Source organism: Chanodichthys erythropterus, chromosome 11, assembly GCF_024489055.1.
Source record: "Chanodichthys erythropterus isolate Z2021 chromosome 11, ASM2448905v1, whole genome shotgun sequence".
Classification (NCBI taxonomy): domain Eukaryota; kingdom Metazoa; phylum Chordata; class Actinopteri; order Cypriniformes; family Xenocyprididae; genus Chanodichthys; species Chanodichthys erythropterus.
Window position 1 is genome coordinate 9,257,937 of NC_090231.1, and position 26,376 is coordinate 9,284,312.

The 26,376-nt window shown below is 36.2% G+C and overlaps 1 protein-coding gene across 7 annotated transcripts in view; it reads right to left on the minus strand.

Moving 5' to 3' along the window:
- The window catches only part of si:ch211-200p22.4 (phosphatidylinositol-binding clathrin assembly protein), a 77,421-nt gene extending 53,018 nt beyond the window's left edge, over positions 1–24,403 (minus strand). For 2 of the 7 annotated variants that reach the window (XM_067401464.1, XM_067401461.1), the window contains exons 1-2: positions 23,047–24,399; positions 5,073–5,215 (exon numbers count right to left, since the gene is read on the minus strand). In XM_067401464.1, the coding sequence (XP_067257565.1) occupies positions 5,073–5,215; positions 23,047–23,176 (273 nt within the window). In that variant the 5' untranslated portion in view covers positions 23,177–24,399. Of the gene's footprint in view, positions 1–5,072; positions 5,216–22,819 lie in introns of all 7 variants that reach the window. The other 5 variants (XM_067401462.1, XM_067401466.1, XM_067401463.1 and 2 more) reach the window with 5 other exon arrangements.
- Positions 24,404–26,376: the final 1,973 nt, after the last annotated feature.

A 26,376-nucleotide genomic window follows, 5' to 3' on the forward strand; every position in this document is an offset into this window, starting at 1 on the left:
TAGAGCGACTAGTGTAGAACAATTCACAAAGAAACTTCTGATTCACGGAATCCCACAAGTCCTCTAAACCTGACAAACCCTCCCTTTCAGGAAATTTAAAAAGTAAAGGTGAAAATCAAGAGCCAAAAATGTGTTCTTTTAATACTAAAATGACAAAATTTGCATTTTGATGTAGTGTAGTAGTAGAAAAATTTCATTATTTACTCACCCTCATGCTGTTCCAAACCTGTATGCCTTTTTTTTTTTTTCTTTTGTGGAACATAGAAGATATTCTTCTATTCTTTTTTTTCATACAATGGAAGTCAATTGTCACCAAAACTGTTTGGTTGCCAACTTCTGTTCCACAAAAGAAAGACATATACATTTGGAAAGACATGAGTGTGGGTAAATGATCAGAATTTTCATTTTGGGGTTTAACTAAACCTTTAAAGGTCTGTAATAATTACAATGAGCTTTAAATAAAAAGAGAACAAGTATCCTCATACTGTAGCTAGGTAAATGTGTGCATTTCTAGAGGATCTTATGTACTAGCAATGCATTAAGTATGCGATGTGCACATCTAGGTCGCGTTCTACTGTATATATCATTAATGTGTGTGTGTGTATGTGTGTGATGTTCTCACCTACCCGCTGTTCATCATTAGTGGACTACATGTTTGTGCCTGTATGCAAGTATCTATTTCTATCCAACTGTTGTTGCTGTTCATAAACTGTGCACTTTTAAAGACTACACTTAAAGAACTTTAATGATGTCTTTGTTACCTTTCTGGGCTTTGAAATTTGGAATGACATTGTTACGTATAAGGAGATCAGAAACCTCTCGGATTTCATCAAAAATATCTTAATTTGTGTTCTAAAGATGAGCAAAGGTCTTACGGGTTTGAAACGACACAAGGGTAAGTAATTAATGACAGAAATTTCATTTTTCGGGTAACTAACCCTTAAATACCCATCCCTAATGGCAACATTGATAATGACAAGAAATGCTTCAAATCAGCATATTAAAATGATTTCTGAAAGATTAAAAAAAAAAAAAAATACTAATTATTTGGTGGGATCTCTCAAATAGATAGAATAAAAGGATTTCTGAAGGATCAAGTGACACTGAAGACTGGAGACTTCGGCTACAGAAAATTCAGCTTCGCCATCCCAAGAATAAATCACATCTTAAAATTCATTAATGTAGAAAACAGTTATTTTAGATTGTAATAGTATTTCACAGTATTACCGTTTTTACCATATTTTTGATCAATTAAATTACTTTTCAAAAACATCTTACCAACCCCAAACTTTTAAACGGTAGTAGAAAATATTAAAATATTGATGTACATAAGGTGTCAAATGGTCAAAATTGCTTTAAACTAAGAAAAAGTAATGCTATGAAAAAAAAGTAAGTCCATTTACGTTTAAATTCTAATAATTTCAATCATTTCATATAATTTAGGCTGGATAAGGCTTCAGCTGTACTTAGGAGGGACACTCATTTAGTCTTTCATGCTGTTTCAGGTCACTTTGACATTTAAAACACATTTACTGCAACTTGACGCCAACTTTTCAGGATGGCAATGTAAAATGCTTCCACCGTCACCATGTCTCACACACACACACAGTTACAAACAGCACATTGTGACTGCTGAGCTATGATTTGTCATGTAGGATCAATTTGACCAAGCTACGCTGGATCTTCAATAGCCGCTTTTCCACTGTTGGGCCAGTGCGAGCCAGTGCTAACAACGTGCTGTGCTGGGCCAATAGCCTCGAACCTCAAGCACCGAGGCCAAAATCATGTTGCGTTTCCACTGCCGGGCCAGTAGCTCCACAGCACTTCCCACAACCCACCCCTAACACGCCTCCACAGAACACGTCACACGACCTCACAGTTTCACCAGCTGACTGAAAACTAGTGAGATCGAAAAATGAACATGACAAATACGAATGTTCGGCCTTTACTTAAAGGCTTAAGATTCCAACGTTGATATTTGACCAAACTTTTACAATAAAAAAATGCTACAGTGACAATCATTTATTAATTTGTGTCAGGAGTTCACATCAATCATGCTGAATCAAACTAGTATTTACCATTTAATGTAAAAAGAGAACCTATTTGATTGCATCTGCGTTTTATTTACGATCACAAGAATGCACAAAACAACTCCATTAAGGCTTTTAAATCCAAAGGCTTACACATTTAGAAAAATATTGATAAAATATCATATGTTTACATCACATTTCTGAAAATTTCTATAAATTTTCCTCTAAATTATGAGATGATTGTGATCTGAGGAGGTTTGAGCAATCTCTCAGTCTCTCTATACTGTTATCCTTTCAGCCAGAGCAACAGAGGGAGCTCATGAGAAGAAAACAAGAGTTATGAGTTATTCGAATTTACCAGAGTGAGTGACAGATATACGGATGCATAAGTCTGGTATCAACAAAGGCACAGGAATGAGACAGATAAAGCATTAACCCAAATAAAAGCACAATTATAATCATTTATGAGTTGTCTACATTCCTTCCATAAGTTTCTGGTAATTTCCATAAACGTGTGTATTTATTATCGCAATGATTAGCATAAGTAGCCTTTAGCATTACATATACGTATATTTCTGACTCATACGGTGATCAGAATCCCATCAGATCACAAGGAAGCTATTTCAAACACTCACTGATGTCTGAACTGAATGCTTGAGCTCATAATTGTTTTAGGGATGTGCACAAACAGTCGAATATTCAAATATTCGTTCTGTAATTAATATTCGAAAAATAAAAATGCTATTCAAATTTTATTATGTTGCTTTCCTGGCCGTAAATGCAGTGAATCTATGATAAATCCTAAGCACTAAAACTCGCAGTTATAACTAAATGCACCAGGTGGCGCTGTGGAGCGTGTTTAATACGTTTATTTTATTTGATCGTCACATAATGTTGTCGTCTGCCTCGCAAAGTTTGGAATTACTTGGACGAAAATGATCTTACAAAATGGAATTACTTTTGATCAAATTAATTAATGAAACCGATTTATCATAATATCACCATAATGAGAAAGCACATGAAATCTAAATACCCGTTGAGTGAGGAAAGACAGCTGTCCATCACTGCATTCACGACAGGTAAGCGCAGTTGCAAGTTATCCCCGAGTGAGCAAAGATGATAACTTATCTGATAGCAAAATGATTTTGAGACATATGCTTCCTTTAAGTTTCATCGAGGGAGATATATTTACGAACACAAAACAAAGTGCTACTGTTAGAAATTTAGCTTAGCACACAGTTATGTATTATTATCTTTGTGTCTCTGCAACGTCTGTCAGCACGGCTCGTTTTCTCACCGGAGCATGTGGATATTGTTTTTCTCAACGTGAACATGTGAAACAATATAAACACGATAACCATATACTGACTCGAGTGTATTATGTACGTTTTGTACAATAACTGGTGGCGCTGTCTGCTTTATTAGTATTTTTCCCGCTCGCGCTGCTTGAGATTAAATGCTTTGTTCTTAATATTTTCTGTTACATATTGTTTAATGCTTTGAACTAAAAGAAAACCTTAAGATATAATGTAAGCTTGTTGTGTATATTGCATAATCGTAAGCTCGTTCAGAAATGGTTACACAATCTTGATTAACGTCCTTCTAGATTAACCTCATTTAAATAAACGAATATACAAATATTCGTTTTTTACGAGCCCAAATATTAGAATATAATATTTTGGGAAAATGCCCATCCCTAAATTGTTTAAGATGTCTTAAAGGTCCTGTCTTCGTGATCCCATGTTTCAAACTTTAGTTAGTGTGTAATGTTTTTGTTAGAGTATAAATAATATCTGTAAAATTTTAAAGCTCAAAGTTCAATGCCAAGCGAGATATTTTATTTAACAGAAGTCGCCTACATCGAACGGCCAGTTTGGACTACATCCCTCTACTTCCTTCTTTAATGACGTCACTAAAACAGTTTTTTGACTAACCTCCGCCCACAGGAATACACAAAAAAGGGGGCGTGGTCTTGTTGCGCTCCCACGGAGAAGAGCAAGAGTTGCGTTTGTAGAGTGTGTTTGTCGCCATGCCGTCGAAACGGTGTTATTTTCATCCCGCAGTCCATTCACCTTTGTTTAGCATTCCCAGGGACGCTGTACTTAGAGATCAATGGTTACAATTTATGTTTAACTCTGTTCCCGAAAATTATAATTGTGGTATCCTTACTGCAATAGTTAATGTTGGACTGCAGTGCACATAATGGCCACAAGAGGGGACTATGTTTATGTATATGGCTGTTTTCCGTATGAGGTACTCTTCTGAGTGAGTGCTAACGTACATTTTCTGTTGCTGCTTGTGGAGAATAAAGAGTTCAGTCTCTCGGGAATTATTGTCTTTTGTGTTCATTCGGCACAACCCCACAATAATCCACATGTAAAACTATGTGCAGCACACGTTATGGTAAGAGGCGTGACCTTTCCGGGCAAGGAGCGCTAAGCTGCTGTCGAATCACAACACAGGAACCGCTGGCACAATCAGAACTCGTAAGGTATTTCTGAAGGAGGGACTTCATAGAACAAGGCAGTCATCAGCCCGTTTTTATGACCGTGGAAACAGCGGTAAATTATGTGAAAAATACTGTGTTTTTTTACACGCGAAACATGAACACGTTATATTGCACACTATAAATACAATCAAAGCTTCAAAAAACTACGAAAAACGGGACCTTTAAATGTTGAAGTTAGCTGTTAGCCTGATAAAATAATATGGGAAATGAACAGCATCTCCTAATTCTAAGGTAAACTCCGCCTCTGTTCATGACCACTCCTCAAGCCACACTTGGCCCGCTCTGGATCAAGGTATTCGACGGGCCAAAAAACCCTGGCCGTTGGCCCCGAGGAAGCCCCAACGAGGCCCGATCAAGCCCCGGAAGTGACAGTGGAAACTCAACTGGCCCTGGCACGCACTAGCATGCGACAGTGGAAATGTGGCTAATGGTAACTGCATAGAAGGGTGTCTGATATGGGCACATTTAAAAAAAATAAAAAATAAAAAATAAAAAAATAAAAAAGTATGAAGTTCATTTGCAGAATCTCTTACCTCGTTTCCATACATCATTAGGTGGTGTGTGGTGATGAGCGCTTTGAAGACCACAACCCAGCTACTGTTGGTGGTTCTCTCAAACAGAGTGTCGGCCAGCTGGGGCACGTTCACATTCATCTCATTGGTGCAGTGGATCAAATCTGAAAACACACAACACACAAGTTAGAGCAACACACATCAATGATTCACATTTCGAATGATTCGAAGACCCTGCACAAGATGGTCCAATAAACACAGCAGATAGCAGGGCCCTCACATTGAATGAAACATATGTATCTGCAGTGGGCGCTAATGGAAGCAAATCTCAGCAGACTCTCATAACATCTCTCAGTATTCTACAGCGAGAATTTATCACAGTCATTCTGTTATGCAACACACACAGACAAGCAGAGAAGAACCAAAGAGCGTCACGTCTTAAAATATGCAGCAGCAGCCCAGTTTTGCTTTGCGTACTTGCATCTGAAAGCAGCATCTCTTGAACGCCATCAGATGCTCGAAAACTCGTTTCTAGTCTGTCCTGTTTGCATAATGAAGACATTCCTCCTACAACCCAGTATTTTTTTGTTCTTCAAAGGCAAATCTCTTTTCTCCCTTCCCTTGAGAAAAACATCTTTTCAAACACAGAGCAGGTAATGAGGGAGACGACTCCTCCGTATCTGTCGGATTTTGGCCCTGTGGGCCTGTCTGTTGTTCTAATAGGGAGTTCTAGTAGTAAGTAGTGCAGCTCCCAATTGGAGTCTGATGATGAATCACAAGGATCTGGCAAAAGAGACAGCACACTAGTATGCAGTGCGCTATACATCTACAAAACACACTTACAGGATGCCAGTAAGGTACAAATGGCCTATAAACTGAGGATGTAATGCACTACAGTGTGGAAGCAAGAGTGTGTGTAGATAAGTCTCTGCCCTGTTTTGTAAAATGTCATATTGGTATAATTCTATAAAACAGTTTTGCACAAGAAATGCAATTTAATGTTTACTTCAGTTGGCATAACAGCAGTTATTTGTTGAGATGATTATTATGTCTGTTAAATAAATAGAAATTAAATATCATTCCTGTAGCTCAAACGATAAAGCATGGTGCTAGCAACTCTAAGCTCAAGGGATTCCCAGGGAATGCATGTGAAATGTAGCTATACCTTGGTAAATTGGTTTATGTACTAATATATCAACACATAAAAATTAGGCCTATAGATTGTTCTATATTGGATTTTGCTCATTTGTTCATAATGTATGTGGGTCAAAGACAAAACAGGGTTTCATGCATCAAAAAATAAATGTGTAATAAAGCTGTACATTAGAATATGCCCTGTTTAACTTTATAAAAGTATTATGACACTCATACATTTTTTACCATAATTTACAGAAGACACCCACTAAAATGTAATTCATTTGATGTCCTATTAAAAGACTCTATAAAAGGGATCACAGTGCAGCCTTCAAATACTAATTAATTGTACATTTTAAAATCTCTATACTTTGCTAATATCCTTCCACCACTAGGTTTTACCCATTTGCCAGCAAGAAAATGTTGTAAGGAAGTGATCTAAAATATAATAAAATTTAGTGTCATCACATATTCTTTTATATAATTTAATAATTACAGGTCAGAATAAGTATGTCATTTAATTTTCACATAAATATATCCATTACACTGAATGACCATGGTTTGTTACTCTGAATGACATTTTGCCAAAAAGGGAGAGAAATTTGCCATTAATCAAATTTTTAATTGTGATTACAATTACGAATGCCACAATTACATAATCGTTCAAAGGCGCAATTACAAAAAAAAATTCACTTACATTATTCTATTTGCTTAAGATGCGTTTTCTACAGGTTATCTTGAGGTTGTTTTTTTTTTCCATAGTCTTAATTTTAGTTTTAGTATAACATTATGATGCCATGCATATTGTTACTTTTTTATATAAAGAAACCAAACCAATGTATAGTTGGCATTTGAGACTTTATACTATAGAAAAGCAATACAAGTTTTTCAGGAAGAGTGTTTTCAGTTTATTTTCAAATGAAAATTAGTTTATTTTCAAATGAAAATATGGCATGAAGTTGCTTCAAACAATGGTATGAAGCTATTCAAACCATGATTCAATTTAAATTGTGATAATCGTAATTAATAATCGCAATTACATGTGTTTTTTGTCATAATTGTGCAGCCCTGCATTGTTCCCATAATTGCAATGTTTTTAGTATTAGTGTGTATCATTAAATTAGTTTTAATAATATTCCTGAGTAAATGACGGCAGAAGCAGATGTTGAAAAATGATAAGCATTTTATTCTACTGTGATTACAAGCAAGTCAGAAACAAAGTGACAAGCTAAGCAAGCATGGCAGGAGCATTTCTGATGCCTGCTTAGCTTGTCACTTTGTTTCTGACTTGCTCGGCCCCAAAAATGACTTCTTGCAGCTATATTTATGAATACTTTTTGTTTACTTACATAAATGACATTATCAGGATGAGTATTTTGGGTGGAAAATCCCCTCAATGGTCTCTCTTAAACTTGTGACATACCGCAGTGAGGAGGGACTCTCTGTTCAGAAACAATGGTAAGCTATTATTCTGACAATCACAATCCTGCATACCTTTCTCTGTTCCTTGCTGAAGGCGTGTTCAAACCAAGCATGATAACTATAATATTCATTATAATTATAAAAATATAGTTTAAAAAAAATCATTATAAATATAAAAGAATAGTAGAGTCCACAACTATAAAGATAACGGCACAGAGAAACGATATCGTGGAATCACTTTCAGTGCGTTTTTTTTCCAGCTAATAAACGATAAAAACACTGACAGCCAATCAGTATCCATCCTGCTTTAAAGAGCTTCAGCATTTTGTGGCAGATGACAAAACTGCAGTACATGCTTAGAATGAACAGTGTTATAGTTCATTGGTGTGGACGCTAATATAGTTCTTGTTATAATTATTTTTAGTTCTTGGTGTGAATGGGCTTTAAGAGTGCCACAATAGCTATTAGGTCTGCATTTACGTTTTGGCATTTTACAGAGCCTTTAAACTCTCTCTGTTCATGGGCATCTTAAATGAATCAATAACACAAATGAAACAATCTAACAATGCATTAAAATATTAATATTTATCAAGTTTAACATATTTGTCAGTGCTAAATACCAAAATGGCGACGTCTTGTCTTTGACCCATTTAAAGAAAGGCAATAAACAGATTATTGTGCCGACAATATAAATATATATATATAAAGAATTGATGTGTTAAATAATGTTTTAGTCTTTCCTTTCTGTGACAATAGACCAATAGCATTTAGAAGTTTAAAGGTGCCGTAGAACGCGTTTTCACAAGATGTAATATAAGTCTAAGGTGTCCCCTGAATGTGTCTGTGAAGTTTCAGCTCAAAATACCCCATAGATTTTTGTTAATTAATTTTGGGCATCATTAAGTATGCATCAATTCAGGCTTCGTCCCCTTTAATTCCTCTTGCTCCCCGCCCCTGGAGCTTGTGACTGCCTTAAACAGCATAAACACAGTTCACACACCTAATATAACCCTCAAAATGGATCTTTACAAAGTGTTCGTCATGCAGCATGTCTAATCGCGTAAAAACAGTGTTTATTTGGATGTTTACATTTGATTCTGAATGAGTTTGAAGCTGTGCTCCGTGGCTAAAGCTAACATTACACACCGTTGGAGAGATTTATAAAGAATGAAGTTGTGTTTATGAATTATACAGACTGCAAGTGTTTAATAATGAAAACAACGACAGCTCTCGTCACCGTGAATACAGTAAGAAACGATGGTAACTTTAACCACATTTAACAGTACATTAACAACATGCTAATGAAACATTTAGAAAGACAATTTACAAATATCACTAAAAAAAAATCTCATGATATCATGGATCATGTCAGTTATTATTGCTCCATCTGCCATTTTTCGCTATTGTCCTTGCTTGCTTACCTAGTCTGATGATTCTGCTGTGCACAGATCCAGACGTTAATACTGGCTTGTGTAATGCCTTGAACATGGGCTGGCATATGCAAATATTGGGGCGTACATATTGTTACGTAACAGTCGGTGTTATGTTGAGATTCGCCTTGATGGGATGTCTTTTAAACAAATGAGATTTACATAAGAAGGAGGAAACAATGGAGTTTGAGACTCACTGTATGTCATTTCCATGTACTGAACTCTTGTTATTCAACTATGCCGAGGTAAATTCAATTTTCCATTCTACGGCACCTTTAATAAACACAGTCCGGATCGTGAAATTTAAAACCTCTTATAAAATGATAGTTAAGACCAATAAACATTTAGATATAAGACTTTCTATGGCCTTAAATTTGATCAAAATGAATTTAAGACATATTAAGATTTTTAAGGAGCTGCAGGGACCCTGTAACAGTATCTGCCAAATACATAAATGAGAGTTAACAGCATAGTTTGAGCTGTGTGACTCTCTTTTCTGGAACAGAAAGATATTTTGAAGAATGAATTGACACAAACTGTTAAAACGATGAAATGAAAGTCAAAACAATTTGAGCCTATACTGACTTTTACTAAAAAAAAATAAATAAATAAATAATAGACATTTTTCTAAAATATATCTTCAGAAGACAGAAAACCTTACAGGTATGGAATGAGAGGAGGGTGAGTAAATGACAGAATTTTTATTCTTGGGTGAACTATGCCTTTAACTGAGAAAGAATTTCTTTTATACAAAAAAAAAAAAAAAGAATGTGGAGATACTGTAGCAGTACCCAGCCCTAGTTGCTAGGGTGTTGTGGGTGGTTGCTAGGTGGTTACTAGATTATTCTGGGTGGCTGTTTACTGGCCCAAGTCCAAAGATTCCATACCAAAGTCTAATGATATTCAAGTCTCTAGATAACATATAGGTCCCTCCTTACAGTCATGTCTGTGGTATCACCCACCAGGGGAAAAAACTGATCACTTAGAAAAGTAATAGCACACGGGGGCACGTTTTGAGGTACCATTCATGCCTGTAGCACAAACGAGTTATGTGCCAAAGTTTAGCACTTAGGTTGAGCAATAGTAATTGTATTGCAAGGAGCATTAATAAATCTCTGCGATCCTGAAGATTCAAGTCAACTCCACTTGAGCTATTCAGCATCTCTTCCCAAGATTAATGCATATTCACATACTGTGACTACTATTAAAAACACACTGAAGCCTGTTGGGGGATGAGTAACGAGATGGCTGCCTGTTCAACAGTGTTTTCACCCATTTCTCTCTCTCTCTCTCTCTCCAGTACTGAACTGCACCATGGCTTTTGCTCAGAGCTCAGTCTCCTTTCCTGTCTTGCTTGTTTTCTGATGGTCAGAAGGAGAGCCTGAGAGCTGATTGGCTCCTTTGGGAGAGAGGGGGAGGGAAAGAGAACGAGAGTGAAAAACTCCTAAGTGAGAATATGTGCTGATTTAATCAGATAAAACAGAACACATTTGGTGGTATTGATCACAAAGTCCACTGTCTTAAACGGAGAAAGACTGAGAGAGGCACAAATAACAGAGTTAATGCGAGCAAGAAACTCCCACTCTGACAATCTGAAGCACAGGGAATGCATGTGGTTGTATGGTTGATTACACCTTGGATCAGAGCTTTCAGACATTGCATATCAGGGATGTTTTCTTGCAATATCGCATCAATACTTTAAATCCATGTATCAGTATTTTTGATTAAGTGTACTTTCACTAAGCCAAAAAAGCAGGTTGCCTAAATAAGCATTAGCTATTAAACAGGAATTTCCCAGTCTGGTTAGAGCTACTACTTTGGTCAGGTAAGCATCTACATATTTTTGTGCAGACACATTTATATAATTAATTCATTCATATAATTTCCCTCAGCACTCGACTGCAAAAGTTGTAAACCTATAAAACGCCTTCCACCATGTTATCACACAAAACAAAACATATGCTGCACCTGCGTGAGAATGTTGCTAATTTTGCTTAATGCAATTCAGCGTAATTAATGATAATTAAAATATGAAACTGTAAAAGCAAGCGTCAGGAATTTTATTGTGGTTTATCGTCAAACTGGTAACCGTTTCATCCCTATTTCAATTCCAATCAAACTAAACTGCGATGCAAAGCAATGTACTGAACTGAATCATGACATATTGTATGATACGCCGTGTATTGTATCATGAGGTAGTTAGCGATAGCACATGATTCTAATCTCCAATTATCTCCTTTACAATACTTCTGAGTGTCACACACTAAGTTCACAAAAGTAGATTCCCAGAGAGACGGAGAACAGGCAGCGTTTCACACCAGAGCCTTTAAATAGAGCTTCTGACAGTCTTTCACTAAAACAGACAATCACATTTCCATGTTATCCCTTACAAACACACACACCTGCACGGTTCCGTGCTGAGATGTGTGCACCAGAGCACGAAATGATGTGCAATGGCGAGAATCGAATCAGAGAAAGGCGGTGAAAGGAAGCGGTGGCCCAATGATGTCACTGCAATGCAGCAAATGATGAGTCTTTGAGCGATGAGGTCACACACTTTCTGTCTGCCTGTGTCAAAGTCGTATTGTTAGACTGAAAGACAACAAAACTCTTTGGAAATGTTGATACCGGGCTGCGCCTGCCACCAGTCAGAGTTGACAGAGGTTCAAAACATCTTTGAGTTTCCAAAGCACACATTGCTGCCATAATTGGCCGGTGGACTGGAGACTGGTTTGGATTTAAAACCAGCTCTATGCAAAAGTGAAAAAAATGAACAAAATTACAAATTAAAGCACTTTTGATTCAAAGCATGATTATTCTCCACAGTGCCCAGGCTTACAAATTAATCAGGATTGAGCCTTGATGAGGCACAGGAAGTTTGGCAGGAAGCCTCTCGTGTGTGTGAGTGTGTACACGAGGAAGTAAATTGACCAGGTGGCCCGACAGTCTGTCCAGCTGTCAGCCAGAAGACCGTAGCTGGTGCTCACCTCTGAACCGCCACAGCTGCCATGCTAATTACCTGTTCCAAGTGTACTAATCACTGACTCTAGGTCAGTTCTCCATGACCCTCTGCTGCCCATTATGCACTGGAGGTGGAGTGGGAATTGACATTTCAAAGTATTGCAATATGTTATTGCACAATATTCTCAGACAACAAAAAAAAAAAAAAAAAAAATCAATGGGTCTCATTCACTAAGCTTGCGCACACACAAATTTGTGAAATCTGCATAGAAATGTTTTCACAAACAAATCATGATTCACCAAAAACATTTGTACTGACATTTACCCAAAATTTAACGAAAAAAAAATTTAGGAACACCCAAAACCACACTCTGTGCAGCCTTATAATTTTGTTAAGAAGTTATATTTAATTTTTAATAATAAAATTAGTAATACATAAGAAAAGCTGCATTATAGCTTCAGCTGCAAGGTTTCTCTGAATAACACAGATTTACGAGTATGCACAGCTGGCTAATGAGAGGTCTGTAGTCTGGGTCTGTATAAAAGGTTTATTGTGTTTGAACTGGTTTTGAGAAAGATACATTGATCGAGGATCTGGCGAGAGCGCCATGTTTGACGAGAGTGACGAAAGACTGTAAAGGTTGTGTGGAAAGCCCTTATATGGAGATGGTTTGGGCATGTTTTATGCAAATGACTAACCTCATGCACGTGACTGCGAATTTAGAATACTACAAATTCACTAATATTAGAACGAGATCAAATTTATGTGCGCACAAATACGAAATAATCCACACAATTATTAGTAAATGAGAGCCAATATACCTGGTTACATAAGTTTTTTTGCTACAATAAACGTGGTACCATGGTTCACGCAAAGCAGTGAAGTTCAATGAAGATGAATGAGAAATTAGTTCAAAGTTATATTTAATTTTTTTTATTAAATTTTTATTTAATTTTTACAGTTCTAATCACAATAAATACAAAAATAAAATACTACTGTATCGTGACCCCGCCATCAATATAATATTTGTATTGCCAATATTTGTGCCGTGTGCAGCCATGTTTAAAGACTAGATGGACCTCCAACGCAAGAGCATGAAGAGATTTATTACAATAATAATTTCACTAAATATCAAAAAGATTGTGATTTCCTTCATGGCAAAGCTGATCACTAAGATTAAAGGACCTCCAAACCTTTTCAGATTTTTCTCTATTCTCACATTTACATTTACATTTACATTTATGCATTTGGCAGACGCTTTTATCCAAAGCGACTTACATTGCATTATACTATACATTTGTATCTGAGTATGTGCAATCCCTGGGATCGAACCCATGACCTTGGCATTGCTAGTGCCATGCTCTAACCACTGAGCTACAGGAATGCATATTCTCAAAAACAAATGCTAACCTCTCTAACCTGCAGATAAGAACAGCAAACCGTTTTGAATTTAATGAGCACAGAGAGTCTTTTATCGGCTAACTGCTTCAGCTAGCTTGAAGGAGAACAGCAAGGAGAATTTTTCTCCAAATAAACGTCAGTTCTCCCTCTGTCTGGGGAACCTGGGACCTCTATTAAATGTAGCTGGGTTCCTTTTTGTAAGCTTGTTTGCTCTGCCTCCGTTTCCTTCCAGATGCATGTTGATGGCCTTGTTGCTGTGATTGCAAAGTGCTAGAAAAGCAAATTATGTTTATCTGGTGGATGGTCCTCTAACATTCAGGCTGAAATGAGGTGAGACAAGGTCGGTCTTCGATCAGCGCTCAGGGAACATAAATGTGATGATGGGGACATTTTTGTAAAAGGCCTATATGGGATTCCTGAACAGTGAGTTCAGTGACACAGTTCTGTGGAATACCGCAGCCATTCCTCACATGTCATTCCCATATTTCTCCTTCTCTCCCTCTCTTTTCTTTTTCACCAGGAGAGCTTTGTAACTAATCAGCAACTTGGGAGCTCAGCTTGTAGAATTCTATAGAGCTCCAGACTATAATAAAAAGGACAAAAGAAAGCCATACAATCATATATAAGATCAGCTGCCCTTTATTTCTCGCAATGCCCAAGAAATGTCATTTCAGGCAAGGAAAACTAAAAAAAAAATAGAAAAATCAAATGCAAGTCTTTAAGCATGAATGTTGACGCATTAATGTCTAATGTCCGAAATAGCATCTTGTTGGATAGTGAAAGCAAGTACTATTCAGATATAATCTGATTTATTATCCTATCTAAAGGATTAGTCCACTTTTAAATACACTTTTCCTGATAAATTTACTCACCCCCATGTCATCCAAGTTGTTCATGTCTTTCTTTCATAAGTCGAAAAGAAATTAAGGTTTTTGATGAAAATGACATTCCAGGATATTTCTCCATATAGTGGATTTCAACGGCTACCAACAGGTTGAAGTTCCAAATTGCAGTTTCAGTGCAGCTTCAAAGGGCTTTAAGCGATACCAGATGAGTAATAAGGGTCTTATCTAGCGAAACGATCTGTAATTTTCAAAAAAAAAATTCTACTCATATTCTACTTACGGAAAAAAAATGAAACTGGCGCCGTGTTCGTTCCGTAAGTAGAATAGGGAAGGCGTAGAACATTCAGCGTAAGCGTTATGAAGAATGCGGAAACGGAAAGTACGTTCAAGGCGATATTTTGTTTATAAAGCATAAACGGTTGTATTTTTTTCGAAACCGATTGTTTCGTTAGATAAGACTCTTATTCCTCATCTGGTATCATTTAAAGCCCTTTGAAGCTGCACTAAAACTGTCACTTGGACCTTGAACCATTTGGTGCACAGTGAAATCCACTATATGGAGAAAAATCCTGGAATCTTTTCATCAAAAAAACCTTAATTTCTTTTCGACTGACGAAAGAAAGACATGAACATCTCGGATGACATGGGGGTGAGTAAATTTATCAGGAAAGTGTATTTAAAAGTGGACTAACCTTTAAAGCATAAATGCAAATTATATATACATAATAACTAATAACTAATAATTATATATATATATTATATATATATATTAAATTATATATATAACTTGTATGACTTAAAAGTCTATACTTTTAATTTGTGCACCTATATTTGCCACCAAAGAACCATTTTTTTCCTCCAACAAATTTACTGTCTTTAACATTAAAAAAAAAAATCTCTGACTTAAGACTTTCAGCTATTATTATGCTTCTTTGCTTTGTCTGTTTTTTTGTGAGGATAGTGTGATATTCCAGTGCAATAAAAGGTTATAGTTATGTATCTGAATGTGAAAATATGTAGTTTTGCACATACTATATAGGCATGAGAGAAAAAAAAAAAAGCTCTGAGAATTCTCTCCTCTGAGATGCATCATAAATAAAGTCCCAGGTTTTGCAGAGGAGATGTCAGAAGAGGAGCCAAGGGCTCTTATAAGGTACAAAACAAGCTATCAAACAGAGCCAAAGGCCCTCAGCAGCTATAAATAGGCCATATCAGCACTATGAGCGTGAAGGGAACAGAAGCAATGTGTCATGCAGCATGTGTAAGCTCTCTTAAAGTGGTGTAGTTGTGTCCTCACACTGAATGAAGCTCAACAAACATTGATCAACTGCTTCTCTTCCTAAAAAACTCCATTACTGAATCTGTGCTTCAAAGGCATCCTCTTTTATCAGTCAAAGTACCGTAACTTCCATTTCTCCTTGCTTGCTTCTCAAGTAATACAACATCCATCATCCACAAAATTACAATAGTAAATTACAATAAGTAAAAGCTACTTATCTGTGGAGCAGTTTACTCGTGCGGAGCTGATGGCTGCAAACAGTGGACAAAGCATCCCGAAGGGTAATCTGTAAACTGAAAGGCTGGGTGGTATTTTCCAAGACATGTTTGAGAATGGCTGTTTTGTCTTTGCTGCACAGCATCATTTCAGCTGTCTTGTTCAAAATCAGCAGCACTTCACCTTTAACCCTGACAGACTCCAGATTCAGACTGCTGCTAGTTGGATAGTCTTACGACTACAGTGCTTCCCACAGGTTTGAAATATACTTGCGGTGGTAGCCGGGCGAAGAATCCTCCTATTACCCACGGCACAAAAATGGTCTACTACATGTGACAAACAAATAATGTGTGATTTTTAACAGTATTTTTATTTATTGAAATTAATTTTAATTACATAGCATATTACATTTAAACTAATATTATGCATTATTATGCATTGTAAATTATGCAAAATTACAGCATTTAAATGGTTCACATTTTCCTATGTTCTCCTTGCTGTCATATAGTGTCTCTCTCAGTGAATGGGACACAGATTTTACTAGTCAAATTTATAAATTGAATAATATATGTCAAATAATTTTCTTAGTCTTTTCTTCCTGTGGGGTTGACTACAATAATTTACTATGAATTAAATGGAAATCAAATTAAATACAATTTATTGTGTAACCAAAATACCAATAATGCCCAAAGGAAAAAGAAAAAACTTAGCGTGTGACTTAATTATAAACAAGCCCGAAATACACCGGGACTCTTACTTTGAAATGTCTGTACTATTGCAGGCTGATCGTTCAGATTCTTACAACCGTATAAAACATTTTATATAAAGGCCATACAGTATTGTCATAATACTGTCAAATTGAGTTCATTAGAAATCGCTTGGCATAAATCTGGGAATGTTAGCAGGAGTAAACAGTTCTGACGCACATGTAACGAGCAGGTACAAAATGACTAGTTAATCTATCGCGGATGGTTTCATTATCTTGGACGGTTTTAAAAGTGTAAGAGGATTAGCAGCTTATTATGAAATTCAAAAAACAAATACCGTTTTGGCGCTGTTTAATGTGACGTGACAGATCGCTGTAGTGCCTCAGTTAAAGAGAAGTGGCAGCACGGAGCGCATGTGAACTTATCCTCTCCACTTTAATACCAGTTACAGCGTGAAATAAACATGAATAAACATCTAAAAAGGTATGTTAAAAGATACAGTACAACTTACCGAAATCCATATCATGTCACATTAAATCGCTCAGTGTTTCAACCAAGGAAAGACGTCAATAAAACAGCTTGTATACAATGTCACGCAATGTCACATTTACCTCAGAAAAACCATATTCAGTGACCAACTCATTAGTTATCTAGAAAAGTGAACTCTAGAGAGCAGCATTCTGATAAATATATGCACCGTTACATATTCATTATAATTTTTAATGTTCTTCAATATTTAATTCATGTTTGAATAAATCATGACAACCACGATTTAAATGTTTAGATTTAAAAAACAAATTAGAGTAGAAATATTTGATTATGTAATTCTAAACTTTATGATATAAAAACATTGAGTGCAAGTTAAGTGTTTGTATATAAATAAGTTAAATTTTAACCTTCAAAATTATAGTAATGTAGAACAAACTGACTCCCATGTGTAGTTTACAGCATTAGTTGATTTTTTTTTTTTCTCTAGAAAATTTCCCATGTATTGTATCTGATATACATTCAAAATAATCTGTATCGAATCACAAGCATGTGAATAGAAATCGAATCGAATCGAATCGTGAAAATTGTGTCAATACCCAGCCCTATCAGAAACCTCTCGGATTTCAGCAAAAATATCTTAATTTGTGTTCTGAAGATGAATGAACATCTTACATGTTTGGGACAGCATGAGGGTGAGTACTTAATGACAAATTTCCTTTTTGGGTGAACTAAACATTTAAGAATCTTAATCAAATGTTCTGCTTTTTAAGACCTGCACAAATCAAATTAATACTATTTGGGCAGGGTAGAACAATGTCTATGGTAACACCCTAAACCATAAATCAACAGTAAAAAAAAAAAAAAAAAGATATCCTGTGAATCAAAAGGGGGCGGGAAAACATGTCAGATGGCAACTTATACTGTGTGTGAAGAAAATGTCCCAGGCAAGCGTGAAGCTCAACTTCCATAGAAATGAACTGAAAATGCTCGCTCTGCTCCGCTCGCTCCATGCCAGTGGATACGCACCATAAGAGATCCATGATGGCTGAGCGAGAAATCTGACCGGTACTCTGCATTAAAAGCTAGAGAATGGAAGCACTTTGGCTCCTATGAAGTTGAATGGGAAAAGGACCTGGGCTGCATTCCTCAAAAGCATCGGAAGCCTAAATTGATCATAGAGACCATTGGTGGCAATCGTTCTTCGATCAACTTAGGCTTACAATGCTTTTGGGAAATGCAACCCTGGACAAGCCACAATATGCAAGTTGTGTTATTGCTATATTATTAATATTTTATTGCACATAACAGGAGGATGTTGGTTAGAAGTCTATTATTTAATGCTAGTGACTCAGAATATGCTGAAGTCTGTATTATTTTACAAGTATGCTGCTTCCTTTCCTGTTGGTACTTTGCAATGCTGGGACATATGCTGGCAAATGTAACCTTCCTGTTGACTTGCCAAATCACTTCCATTTGCTTTATTAATAAAAGATATTGGGAGCAATTAATTATGGATCATTACAAATACTTTAAAAGTACCAAGTAGTCACACAGTGACAAAAAATAAAATCTGTATAGGAAAAAAAAAAGAAAAGAAGATGCAGCGATAATCGTTTTATCATTACATCGCAGCCCTCATATATATATATATTATATATATATATAAAATCTTTGAAAACTTGTCATGAAGACAAGCGTTTATGAAAACGTCCTTATTTGCAACTGAGTTGTATAGAAATATTTTATTACTTTGTATACAAACATTTGAGTTTAGACATTTTTATTTGAGTGTAATATTATATCTGAAAATAAATAAATAAATAATAGCAATTGAAAATAATAGTTTGAGCTCTGTTGTTAATTGATGTGGCGGGGATAGGAACTCGACAACGCCGGCAATATGTGAGAAGAGCTGGTACGCAAGAAAAAGTGAGGGTATGCTACAGATTAAAATATAGAAGTACTGCCTACCGGCCCAATTTAAAGTACTAATATATATATATATATATATAAAATAAGGTACAATTTCCAACTAGTCGAGAAGTTTTAGATTTTTTTAATATATATATATATTAAAAAAATCTAAAACTTCTCGACTAGTTGGAAATTGTACCTTATTTTGGTCAAAGTCCACCCACCACAGGAAGGGGCTATCTGGCATTAGCTAAAATTAATGCTTTTTTTTTTATTTAGCATTTAACTCTTAAAAAATATATATTGAATAGTTCTCAAAATATGATGCTACAAAGCTTGCAAAGTATTAATTCTTCCTTCATAATAACAGCTTAGTAATTTGTAAACAACATTGTTTCCCAGTGGACTGATAAAATCCAATGCAACCTGACACCCCAAAATTGCATTAAAACAAGTCAATCAGAGAAATATGAAGCTGAGACTTGTAGCTAGGGCTGGGCAATATATCGAATGATAAGCCACGCAATATCGCGTTCAATATCGATATGAATCGCCGTTGATATTGAACGCGATATTGCGTGGCTTATCAATGAACTACGGCTCTGTCTATTAAATACTGCTCCATTTGAAAGCAGGTGATGGCGATTTAGCGGTAATCAGGGAACCGGCTTTACTGACGAAATGCGCGTGACAAAAGCATTCGATATATCGCCCAGCCCTACTTGTAGCTGTATAATATTTGTTCCAATCTGGGAACAATTCTCCAGTTAGCTACTTGGTTAGAATGTAAGACTGAGCACAGATCTCAGTTCAGTACAATAAGCTCAAGTTCTACCAAAAGCTAGTGACCCACTCACTGCTTCCGAAGAGGTCAGAGATCAAAATCTGTTTGTTGACTCAGTAAAAATTTTACTGCTGTTTGCACAGAACAGGAAAGTGAATGCAAACTGGACAAAACTAAATAATAAAACACAGAATCTTCAAAAGAGAGAGAGGGAAAAAAAGGCAGATTAACGTCTTTGTCAGCTATATAAATTTCCAATCTCACAGACTGCTTTTCAGAATGAAAAAGCAATAAATAAACATAACCAATAGGGATGCAATAAAATTACAATTCTGGCCGATACACATAAGCCAATAATTCTTTTAAAGTTATGGCTAATAATAACCAATAAACAGTTGATACATTAAAATTGTACTATTTACTATATTCTTTGAGATTTGCATAAAGATTTAATTTAACAGTGTTATTCAGTTGTGTTTTTAAAGGATAAGTTCACCCCTACTTTGCACGTTTGCTTTGTAAACACCGGATCAGTACTTTGCCTAAGTCATGCGTGACCTTTCCAACGTGATTACATAATGCGTGGCACATTGCAGAGCAGTGCAAGATATATATATTTATTAGGGGTGTGACGAGACAAGACAGGTAGCTCACGAGACAAGACGAGACACGAGATTGAGTTACGAGATTTTTACACACTATTTTTAAGAAATCCTCAAACATGATTAGAAAAATAATCTGCAGGTGCATTTGAAATGTTTTAACTAATCATCCTGTAATTAATGTAAGTTCAGTTCAGTTCTACTTTCTTGGTATGAACTATCATATGCAGTAAAAGACAACAGTACTCAAGCACTGTAAAACGTTTTGACACAAACTCAACTGACTGACTTCTCTTCTGTATGATTTCAGTCTCTTTAGACCTTACATGATTTATGAGCTTCTACAACTTTTGACCTCCTAACTGAACTCCTTTCCACAAATTGTTTATAGAAACAAAAAGAGTATAAATAAAAATGGTAAAACTTTACAATAAGGTCTCATTTATTAACATTAATGTATTAACCAACATCAACAATGAGCAATATATTTGCTACAGTATTTATTAATCTTTGTTAATGTTAGTTAAATATAAAAATAGTCATTCATGGTTAGTTCATGATAGTGCATTAAATAATGTTAACAAATACAACTTTTGATTTTAACAATGTATTAGTAAATTTTGAAATTAACTAACTAAAATAGTGTATTAGTATTGTTCTTCCTTAGTTCATGTAAAGTTAACTAATGTTATCTAATGAAACCTTATTGTAAAGTGTTACCATAAAAAAAAAAGTTTTCTTTTAGTCTTAAGTGTAATCAATAAGTGCAACCATAATCAAAGCACTCTCTCAATATTCAAAGTGCAAATAGAGACCAAATTTTTCTTTAAGCATTATACAGAGCTGAGAGATGCTTACAACTACACAGCCCAGCCTAAGATAGCTTTCATATTGGAGGAAATTTGCATGCATCAGGGAGCCGCTTTCAAATGCGGTGTATTGACATCGCGTTTGAATACGCGCTCGCATTTATTTTCACTTTCGCGATCGCGCATAGGCCTACTCTGTGAATAGGGAGCGGCAGCGACCGTTATCCAACTGAATTAAATGTTTTTTTTTTATGTCTATAAAAAGCAAAACAACAGTGGAAGCATAATGTAAACAAAGCGATGGCATATTATATCCTAATTTCACCCTCACACTATCACGATACTGCTTTTCGCCACAATTTAGTCTTGCGAGATCTCGTGTCATGATATATATATATATATATATATATATATATATATATTTATTTTATTTTATTTATTTATTTTATTTTTTTTGGAAAATGACCGATCGTTTCGCTAGATAAGACCCGTATTCCTCGGCTGGGATCGTGTAGTTGAAACTGCAATTTAGACCTTCAACTCGCTGAACCCCAGTGAAATCCACTATATGGAGAAAAATCCTGGAATGTTTTCCTCAAAAAACTTAATTTCGTTTCAACTGAGGAAAGAAAGACATTTAAACATCTTGGATGACATGGGAGTGAGTAAAGAGTTAGATGATGGCAAAAGTAATGCAAATGTAAAAAGTGGGGAAGTGAACTGTCACAAATTACCAAAATCAACCAATATCCATAAATTTAAAAGAAAATCACCAATAACCAATTTGCCAATATACCAGTGCATCCTAATAAATTATGACGTACATGGTCTTTATGATACAACAGAAAAACAACATATGACAGGCTTCACAAATTCCCCAATTCTAAGAACCGGTTTAAACAAGTCATGTGGAAATGTTTCTGGATATAATACTTCTCTGCTTTGAGCAAAAAGAGGAAGTAAGCAACACTCAACCTTCAGTAATTCTGCGTTGAGTCACAGTTACGACAAATACAGTGTTGTGTTATGCAGTGTTTGCAGATTAAAACAGAAGCGATGAAGCTGGCAGATCGGCACAGTCTACCATACTGGGCCGCATAACAGGTGGCTGACACAGGAAACAAATCCAGACCAAACATGAAGCTGTGTTCTGCAAACACTGATGAATCAAAGACAAAAACACAAAAACAAACCAATCAGGCTTTTTCGTTTTCATGGCTGCAAGAACGTCTGTGGTTTAACAGCACGAAAGGTGCCGAAGCAGCCAGCCTCACCTCATTCCATCAGGGAATCTCAGATAAAGGTCTAAAAAGAAATCCCTTGATGAAAAGCATTTTGCACCTAGCTGCGTTTAAAACGTCAGAAACAAGTCGTACAAATACTTCAGCTCACTGACTATGCGAAAATGAAACGGACATGCTGCATTCTGCATTAACTCTGCTTTTATCAAAAGAATCAATGACTCAATGCTTCACTGCACACACGCCTGTATTGACCTTCATCGCTCCCACACCGTCTCGATGATGACTGTTAAAAGAGGGATCACACAAGACCTGAAGACATTACACACACCACCTGACTTCAAACACAATGCATCAGAATCCCTGACAGCTACATTCACTGATTCAAGCAGAAGTGGCTGCTCATTATGAAGCACATATTAATAGACTGAAGCTGATTGTAAGATGACAAGCCGCTTCAACATTGCAGCAATAACGCATACATCATTACAGAAAAATAAAATGGGCCACAAAGTCAGTAAATGACCATATACCTCCACGTTACACACGCTGAACTGACGGCATCCAAAGACAGATCAGCATTCCCATCACGAGCATGTTCTAATTCATCACTAGCGTCCAGACAGCTGAGGATGTGCAAGGCTAGTGGAACTGCATGCCAGGCATGCAGTAAGACTTTGAGCTTTTAAAAGAGCACCCAAGAACACCTGCAGAGACTGTGCAAATACAATTACAAGAATTTTTTTTTTGGCATACTCACAATCGAGGTGTTTCTTTTTGGGTCCACTGACTTCATGCGTTGTGGCCTTGCAGACGGCTTTGCTGATGGCTGATCCAGTCATGCTGTGCTGAGCTGCAGCAATGCGATCCGTGATGGACTGACCTGACATTTTTATTCAGCTCTGATATATGAAAAACGAGCACTAAACTTGACCTGATCTCACTGCAGACGTGTGTATTTCCACTAAGATCGAGTATAGGACAATTTTACAAAAATACAGACTCGATACAAACTGTTGAGTTTGATATGTTTGAACCAGCCACCAAGTCAACTGGCACTAGTTTATACACTTGCAATAAAAAAAGGAAGGAAAAGTTGACCTAACTAGTAAAAATGTCACAACTAGATATGCCGTAACTAATTTGGAGGGGCGATCTGAACTTTTGTTAGCTAATATTACTCATACAGCATTGGCAGCAAGAGCAGATACTGGTATTATTGAAGTCTGAAGATACAAAACAACTGTTGGAAAATGTCATAGCTATCAGTCAGGCCAGCTCAGAGGATTCAGGCAGAAAATATCACCTGTCAGCCAGCTTGAGCCTCACCAATAAAGACCTTTTAACTTGATTCTGGGAAACACCAGCAGACTATACTGAGATCAGATAAGCAAAACTGTTCTGTGGGTTTTCTTGCCTTTATAAACCTGCTATTACACTGGCACCAAGACTCAAGAACTCTGTTTGCGAGAAATATGCATAGACACACAAACCAAACCCTATGAGAGACGTAGCAAAGAGGCGGTAAGAAATATGGATTAACGCAACAATGTAACTATACAGGTAACAAAACAAAAGTATTATGTAACCAAACTATTTAAGCGATCAACAATCTAAACTATCTACCCAGCCAGCTGAGTAGATAAATCACATCTGAGCTTGAACTACTGCTCCAGCTTTCTTATATTAGACAACTACTAACAAAAACAATCCTGCGCGAGCCTAAGCTATTCCTAAATAGCACATAGTCTTCAAAAAGAATGAAAAATATCATTAAAAAGAAGTCCAGCGTGCATCCCGACGAAGACAGCTGAAAGTGTCCGGCTCAAGTTGGACTCCAGCCCGGTGAGCCAGCGCGTCTAACCGGATGCCTGGTTCTCTGCCCTTCCGTCCCGCTTAAAGTCCCCGTTTAGTCCGCGTATACGACACGGTTCCGTCCGTGGTGACACCTAGAGACGTCGAGTTGTTCGGGACTAAAGGAGGGGTGGTGTAGCGATAACCCCCCTGTCTGTCGCTGTCTCTATGGCTGCGGTTCGAACTGTCAGCTCTGTTATTCCGGTTTTGGTGAAGAATGCGCTGGCGGAGCCGTTCAGGACAAAATGGCTTCGCTGTGATCAGGTGAACGAAGAGCTAGAGTTTGATTGGTCGAGAGCAAGCGGCGTTCACTCGATCGTGGGAAACAGCGTTGCCACTCTCAACTTAAACTCTTGTTGTGATTCTTTTTTGACAGTTGTTCCTTAAACGAAATAACCTGGAGATTGCTTTTGAAAATCATTTGAATAAATATAACGAATAAGACATTAAATTACATAATTATATATATATATATGGGATGTCAACTGGAAATACCAAAGTAAATAAAAAAGTTCATAGTTAAAAAAAAAAAAAAAAAAAATATATATATATATATATATATATATATATATATATATATATATATATATATATATATATATATATATATATATATTTTTTTTTTTTTTTAACTATGAACTTTTTTATTTACTTTGGTATTTCCAGTTGACATCCTAATCTCACGGATTTACTGCAGTTCAATCATTAGCCGCTAGGGACTCATGAATCCAGCTTGGAAATCAATAGTTCATGAATGACATGGCTTTTCGTAGAATAAAAACTATTTTAAGTTTTCATAGTATATAAAGGCTATTTTATTTACATTTAATGTTATGTAATTTAAGTAGAATGTTTTGTGCAAGGATCTTGTTTGCATTCAAAGTATTTGGAAATCAACCAATCAGAGAAGTGGCTGAGCTACTCGTGGTGTGAAGGCTGTGTAGGCAATGTTGCCTACCTCTGTCGAAATATTCTTACATTTTGTGGGTAAGAATCTATTTGCAAATAATCATATTTCGAAACAGGTGTTATTATTATTTCTGTGTGGGTGTGGGTGTGTGCGTGCGCGCGTTTTTGTGACATATCAGGACACAAATGTGTATAATGACATGGGTATGACATAGGTATTACAAAAATAAGTGACTTATTAGGACATTACCTCATGTCCCCACTTTTAAAAAGGCTTATAAATAATACAGAATGAGTTTTTGTGAGAAAGTAAAAATGTGCAGTTTCCTGTGATGGGTAGGGGTAAAAAATACAGTTTGTACAGTATAAAAACCATTACACCTAAGGAATATCCCCGCAATTCACAAAAACGAACGTGTGTTTTGACTATACTTGTGAGGACCAAATGTCCTCACTTATATTGTGAAATACTTTCACAACCCACTAGTGAGGACATTGACTGGTCCTCACTAGTTTTATCTCAGCTAAAAGAGGTTTTTATTTCAATCTAATGAAGTGCACATGTTTCTGTGATGGGTAGGTTTCGGAGTAGGGGTAGTAAAATATCATTGACCTGATATAAAATCAATTGAAGTCTATGCAATGTCCTCACTAAGATAACAATACAAACCTGTGTGTGTGGCAAAGAACTATAAACATTGCATTCAAAGATCAATTTTATATATATATATATATATATATATATATATATATATATATATATATATATAATTTTTTTTTTATTTACTCGATTCAATCAATTCAATGAAAACCATTGCCACAGATAATCAGACGATATTTATTTATTTATTTGTTAACTTTTTTTTTTTTGGCAATCTATAAATCAAAATGTATTGCATTTATGAAGAAAAGGTTCAGCACCCAAGACTCTATCGCTATTGCCTCAATGGTGTACAGTGTCTTTGGATGGATTAGGACTGTTTGTGGTTTGGTCATTGACTTAGGAGTCCTCTTGACTATTCCTAATGTTTCACAGATTTAGGAGCTAGTTTTAGTGCTAAAATGCTTTGTGAAATACTTTTAGAGCAAAAATTTTGGACTCGTAAAATTAGGACTGACACACCCAATATTTTTAAAAGTTACTCCTAAATCAGCAAGTTAGCCTTAGGATGTTTTGTGAATACGGCCCCAGAAGTTTAAGCTCAAAAATATGTTAAAAATCATAGGTGCAAACTCCTCACCTTTCAGTGACAACTCACCTTTTTGAGATCAAAATAGGTCACTTATGGGATTTGCATAGATCCAATGAGAAAGTGTTTTTTTGGGG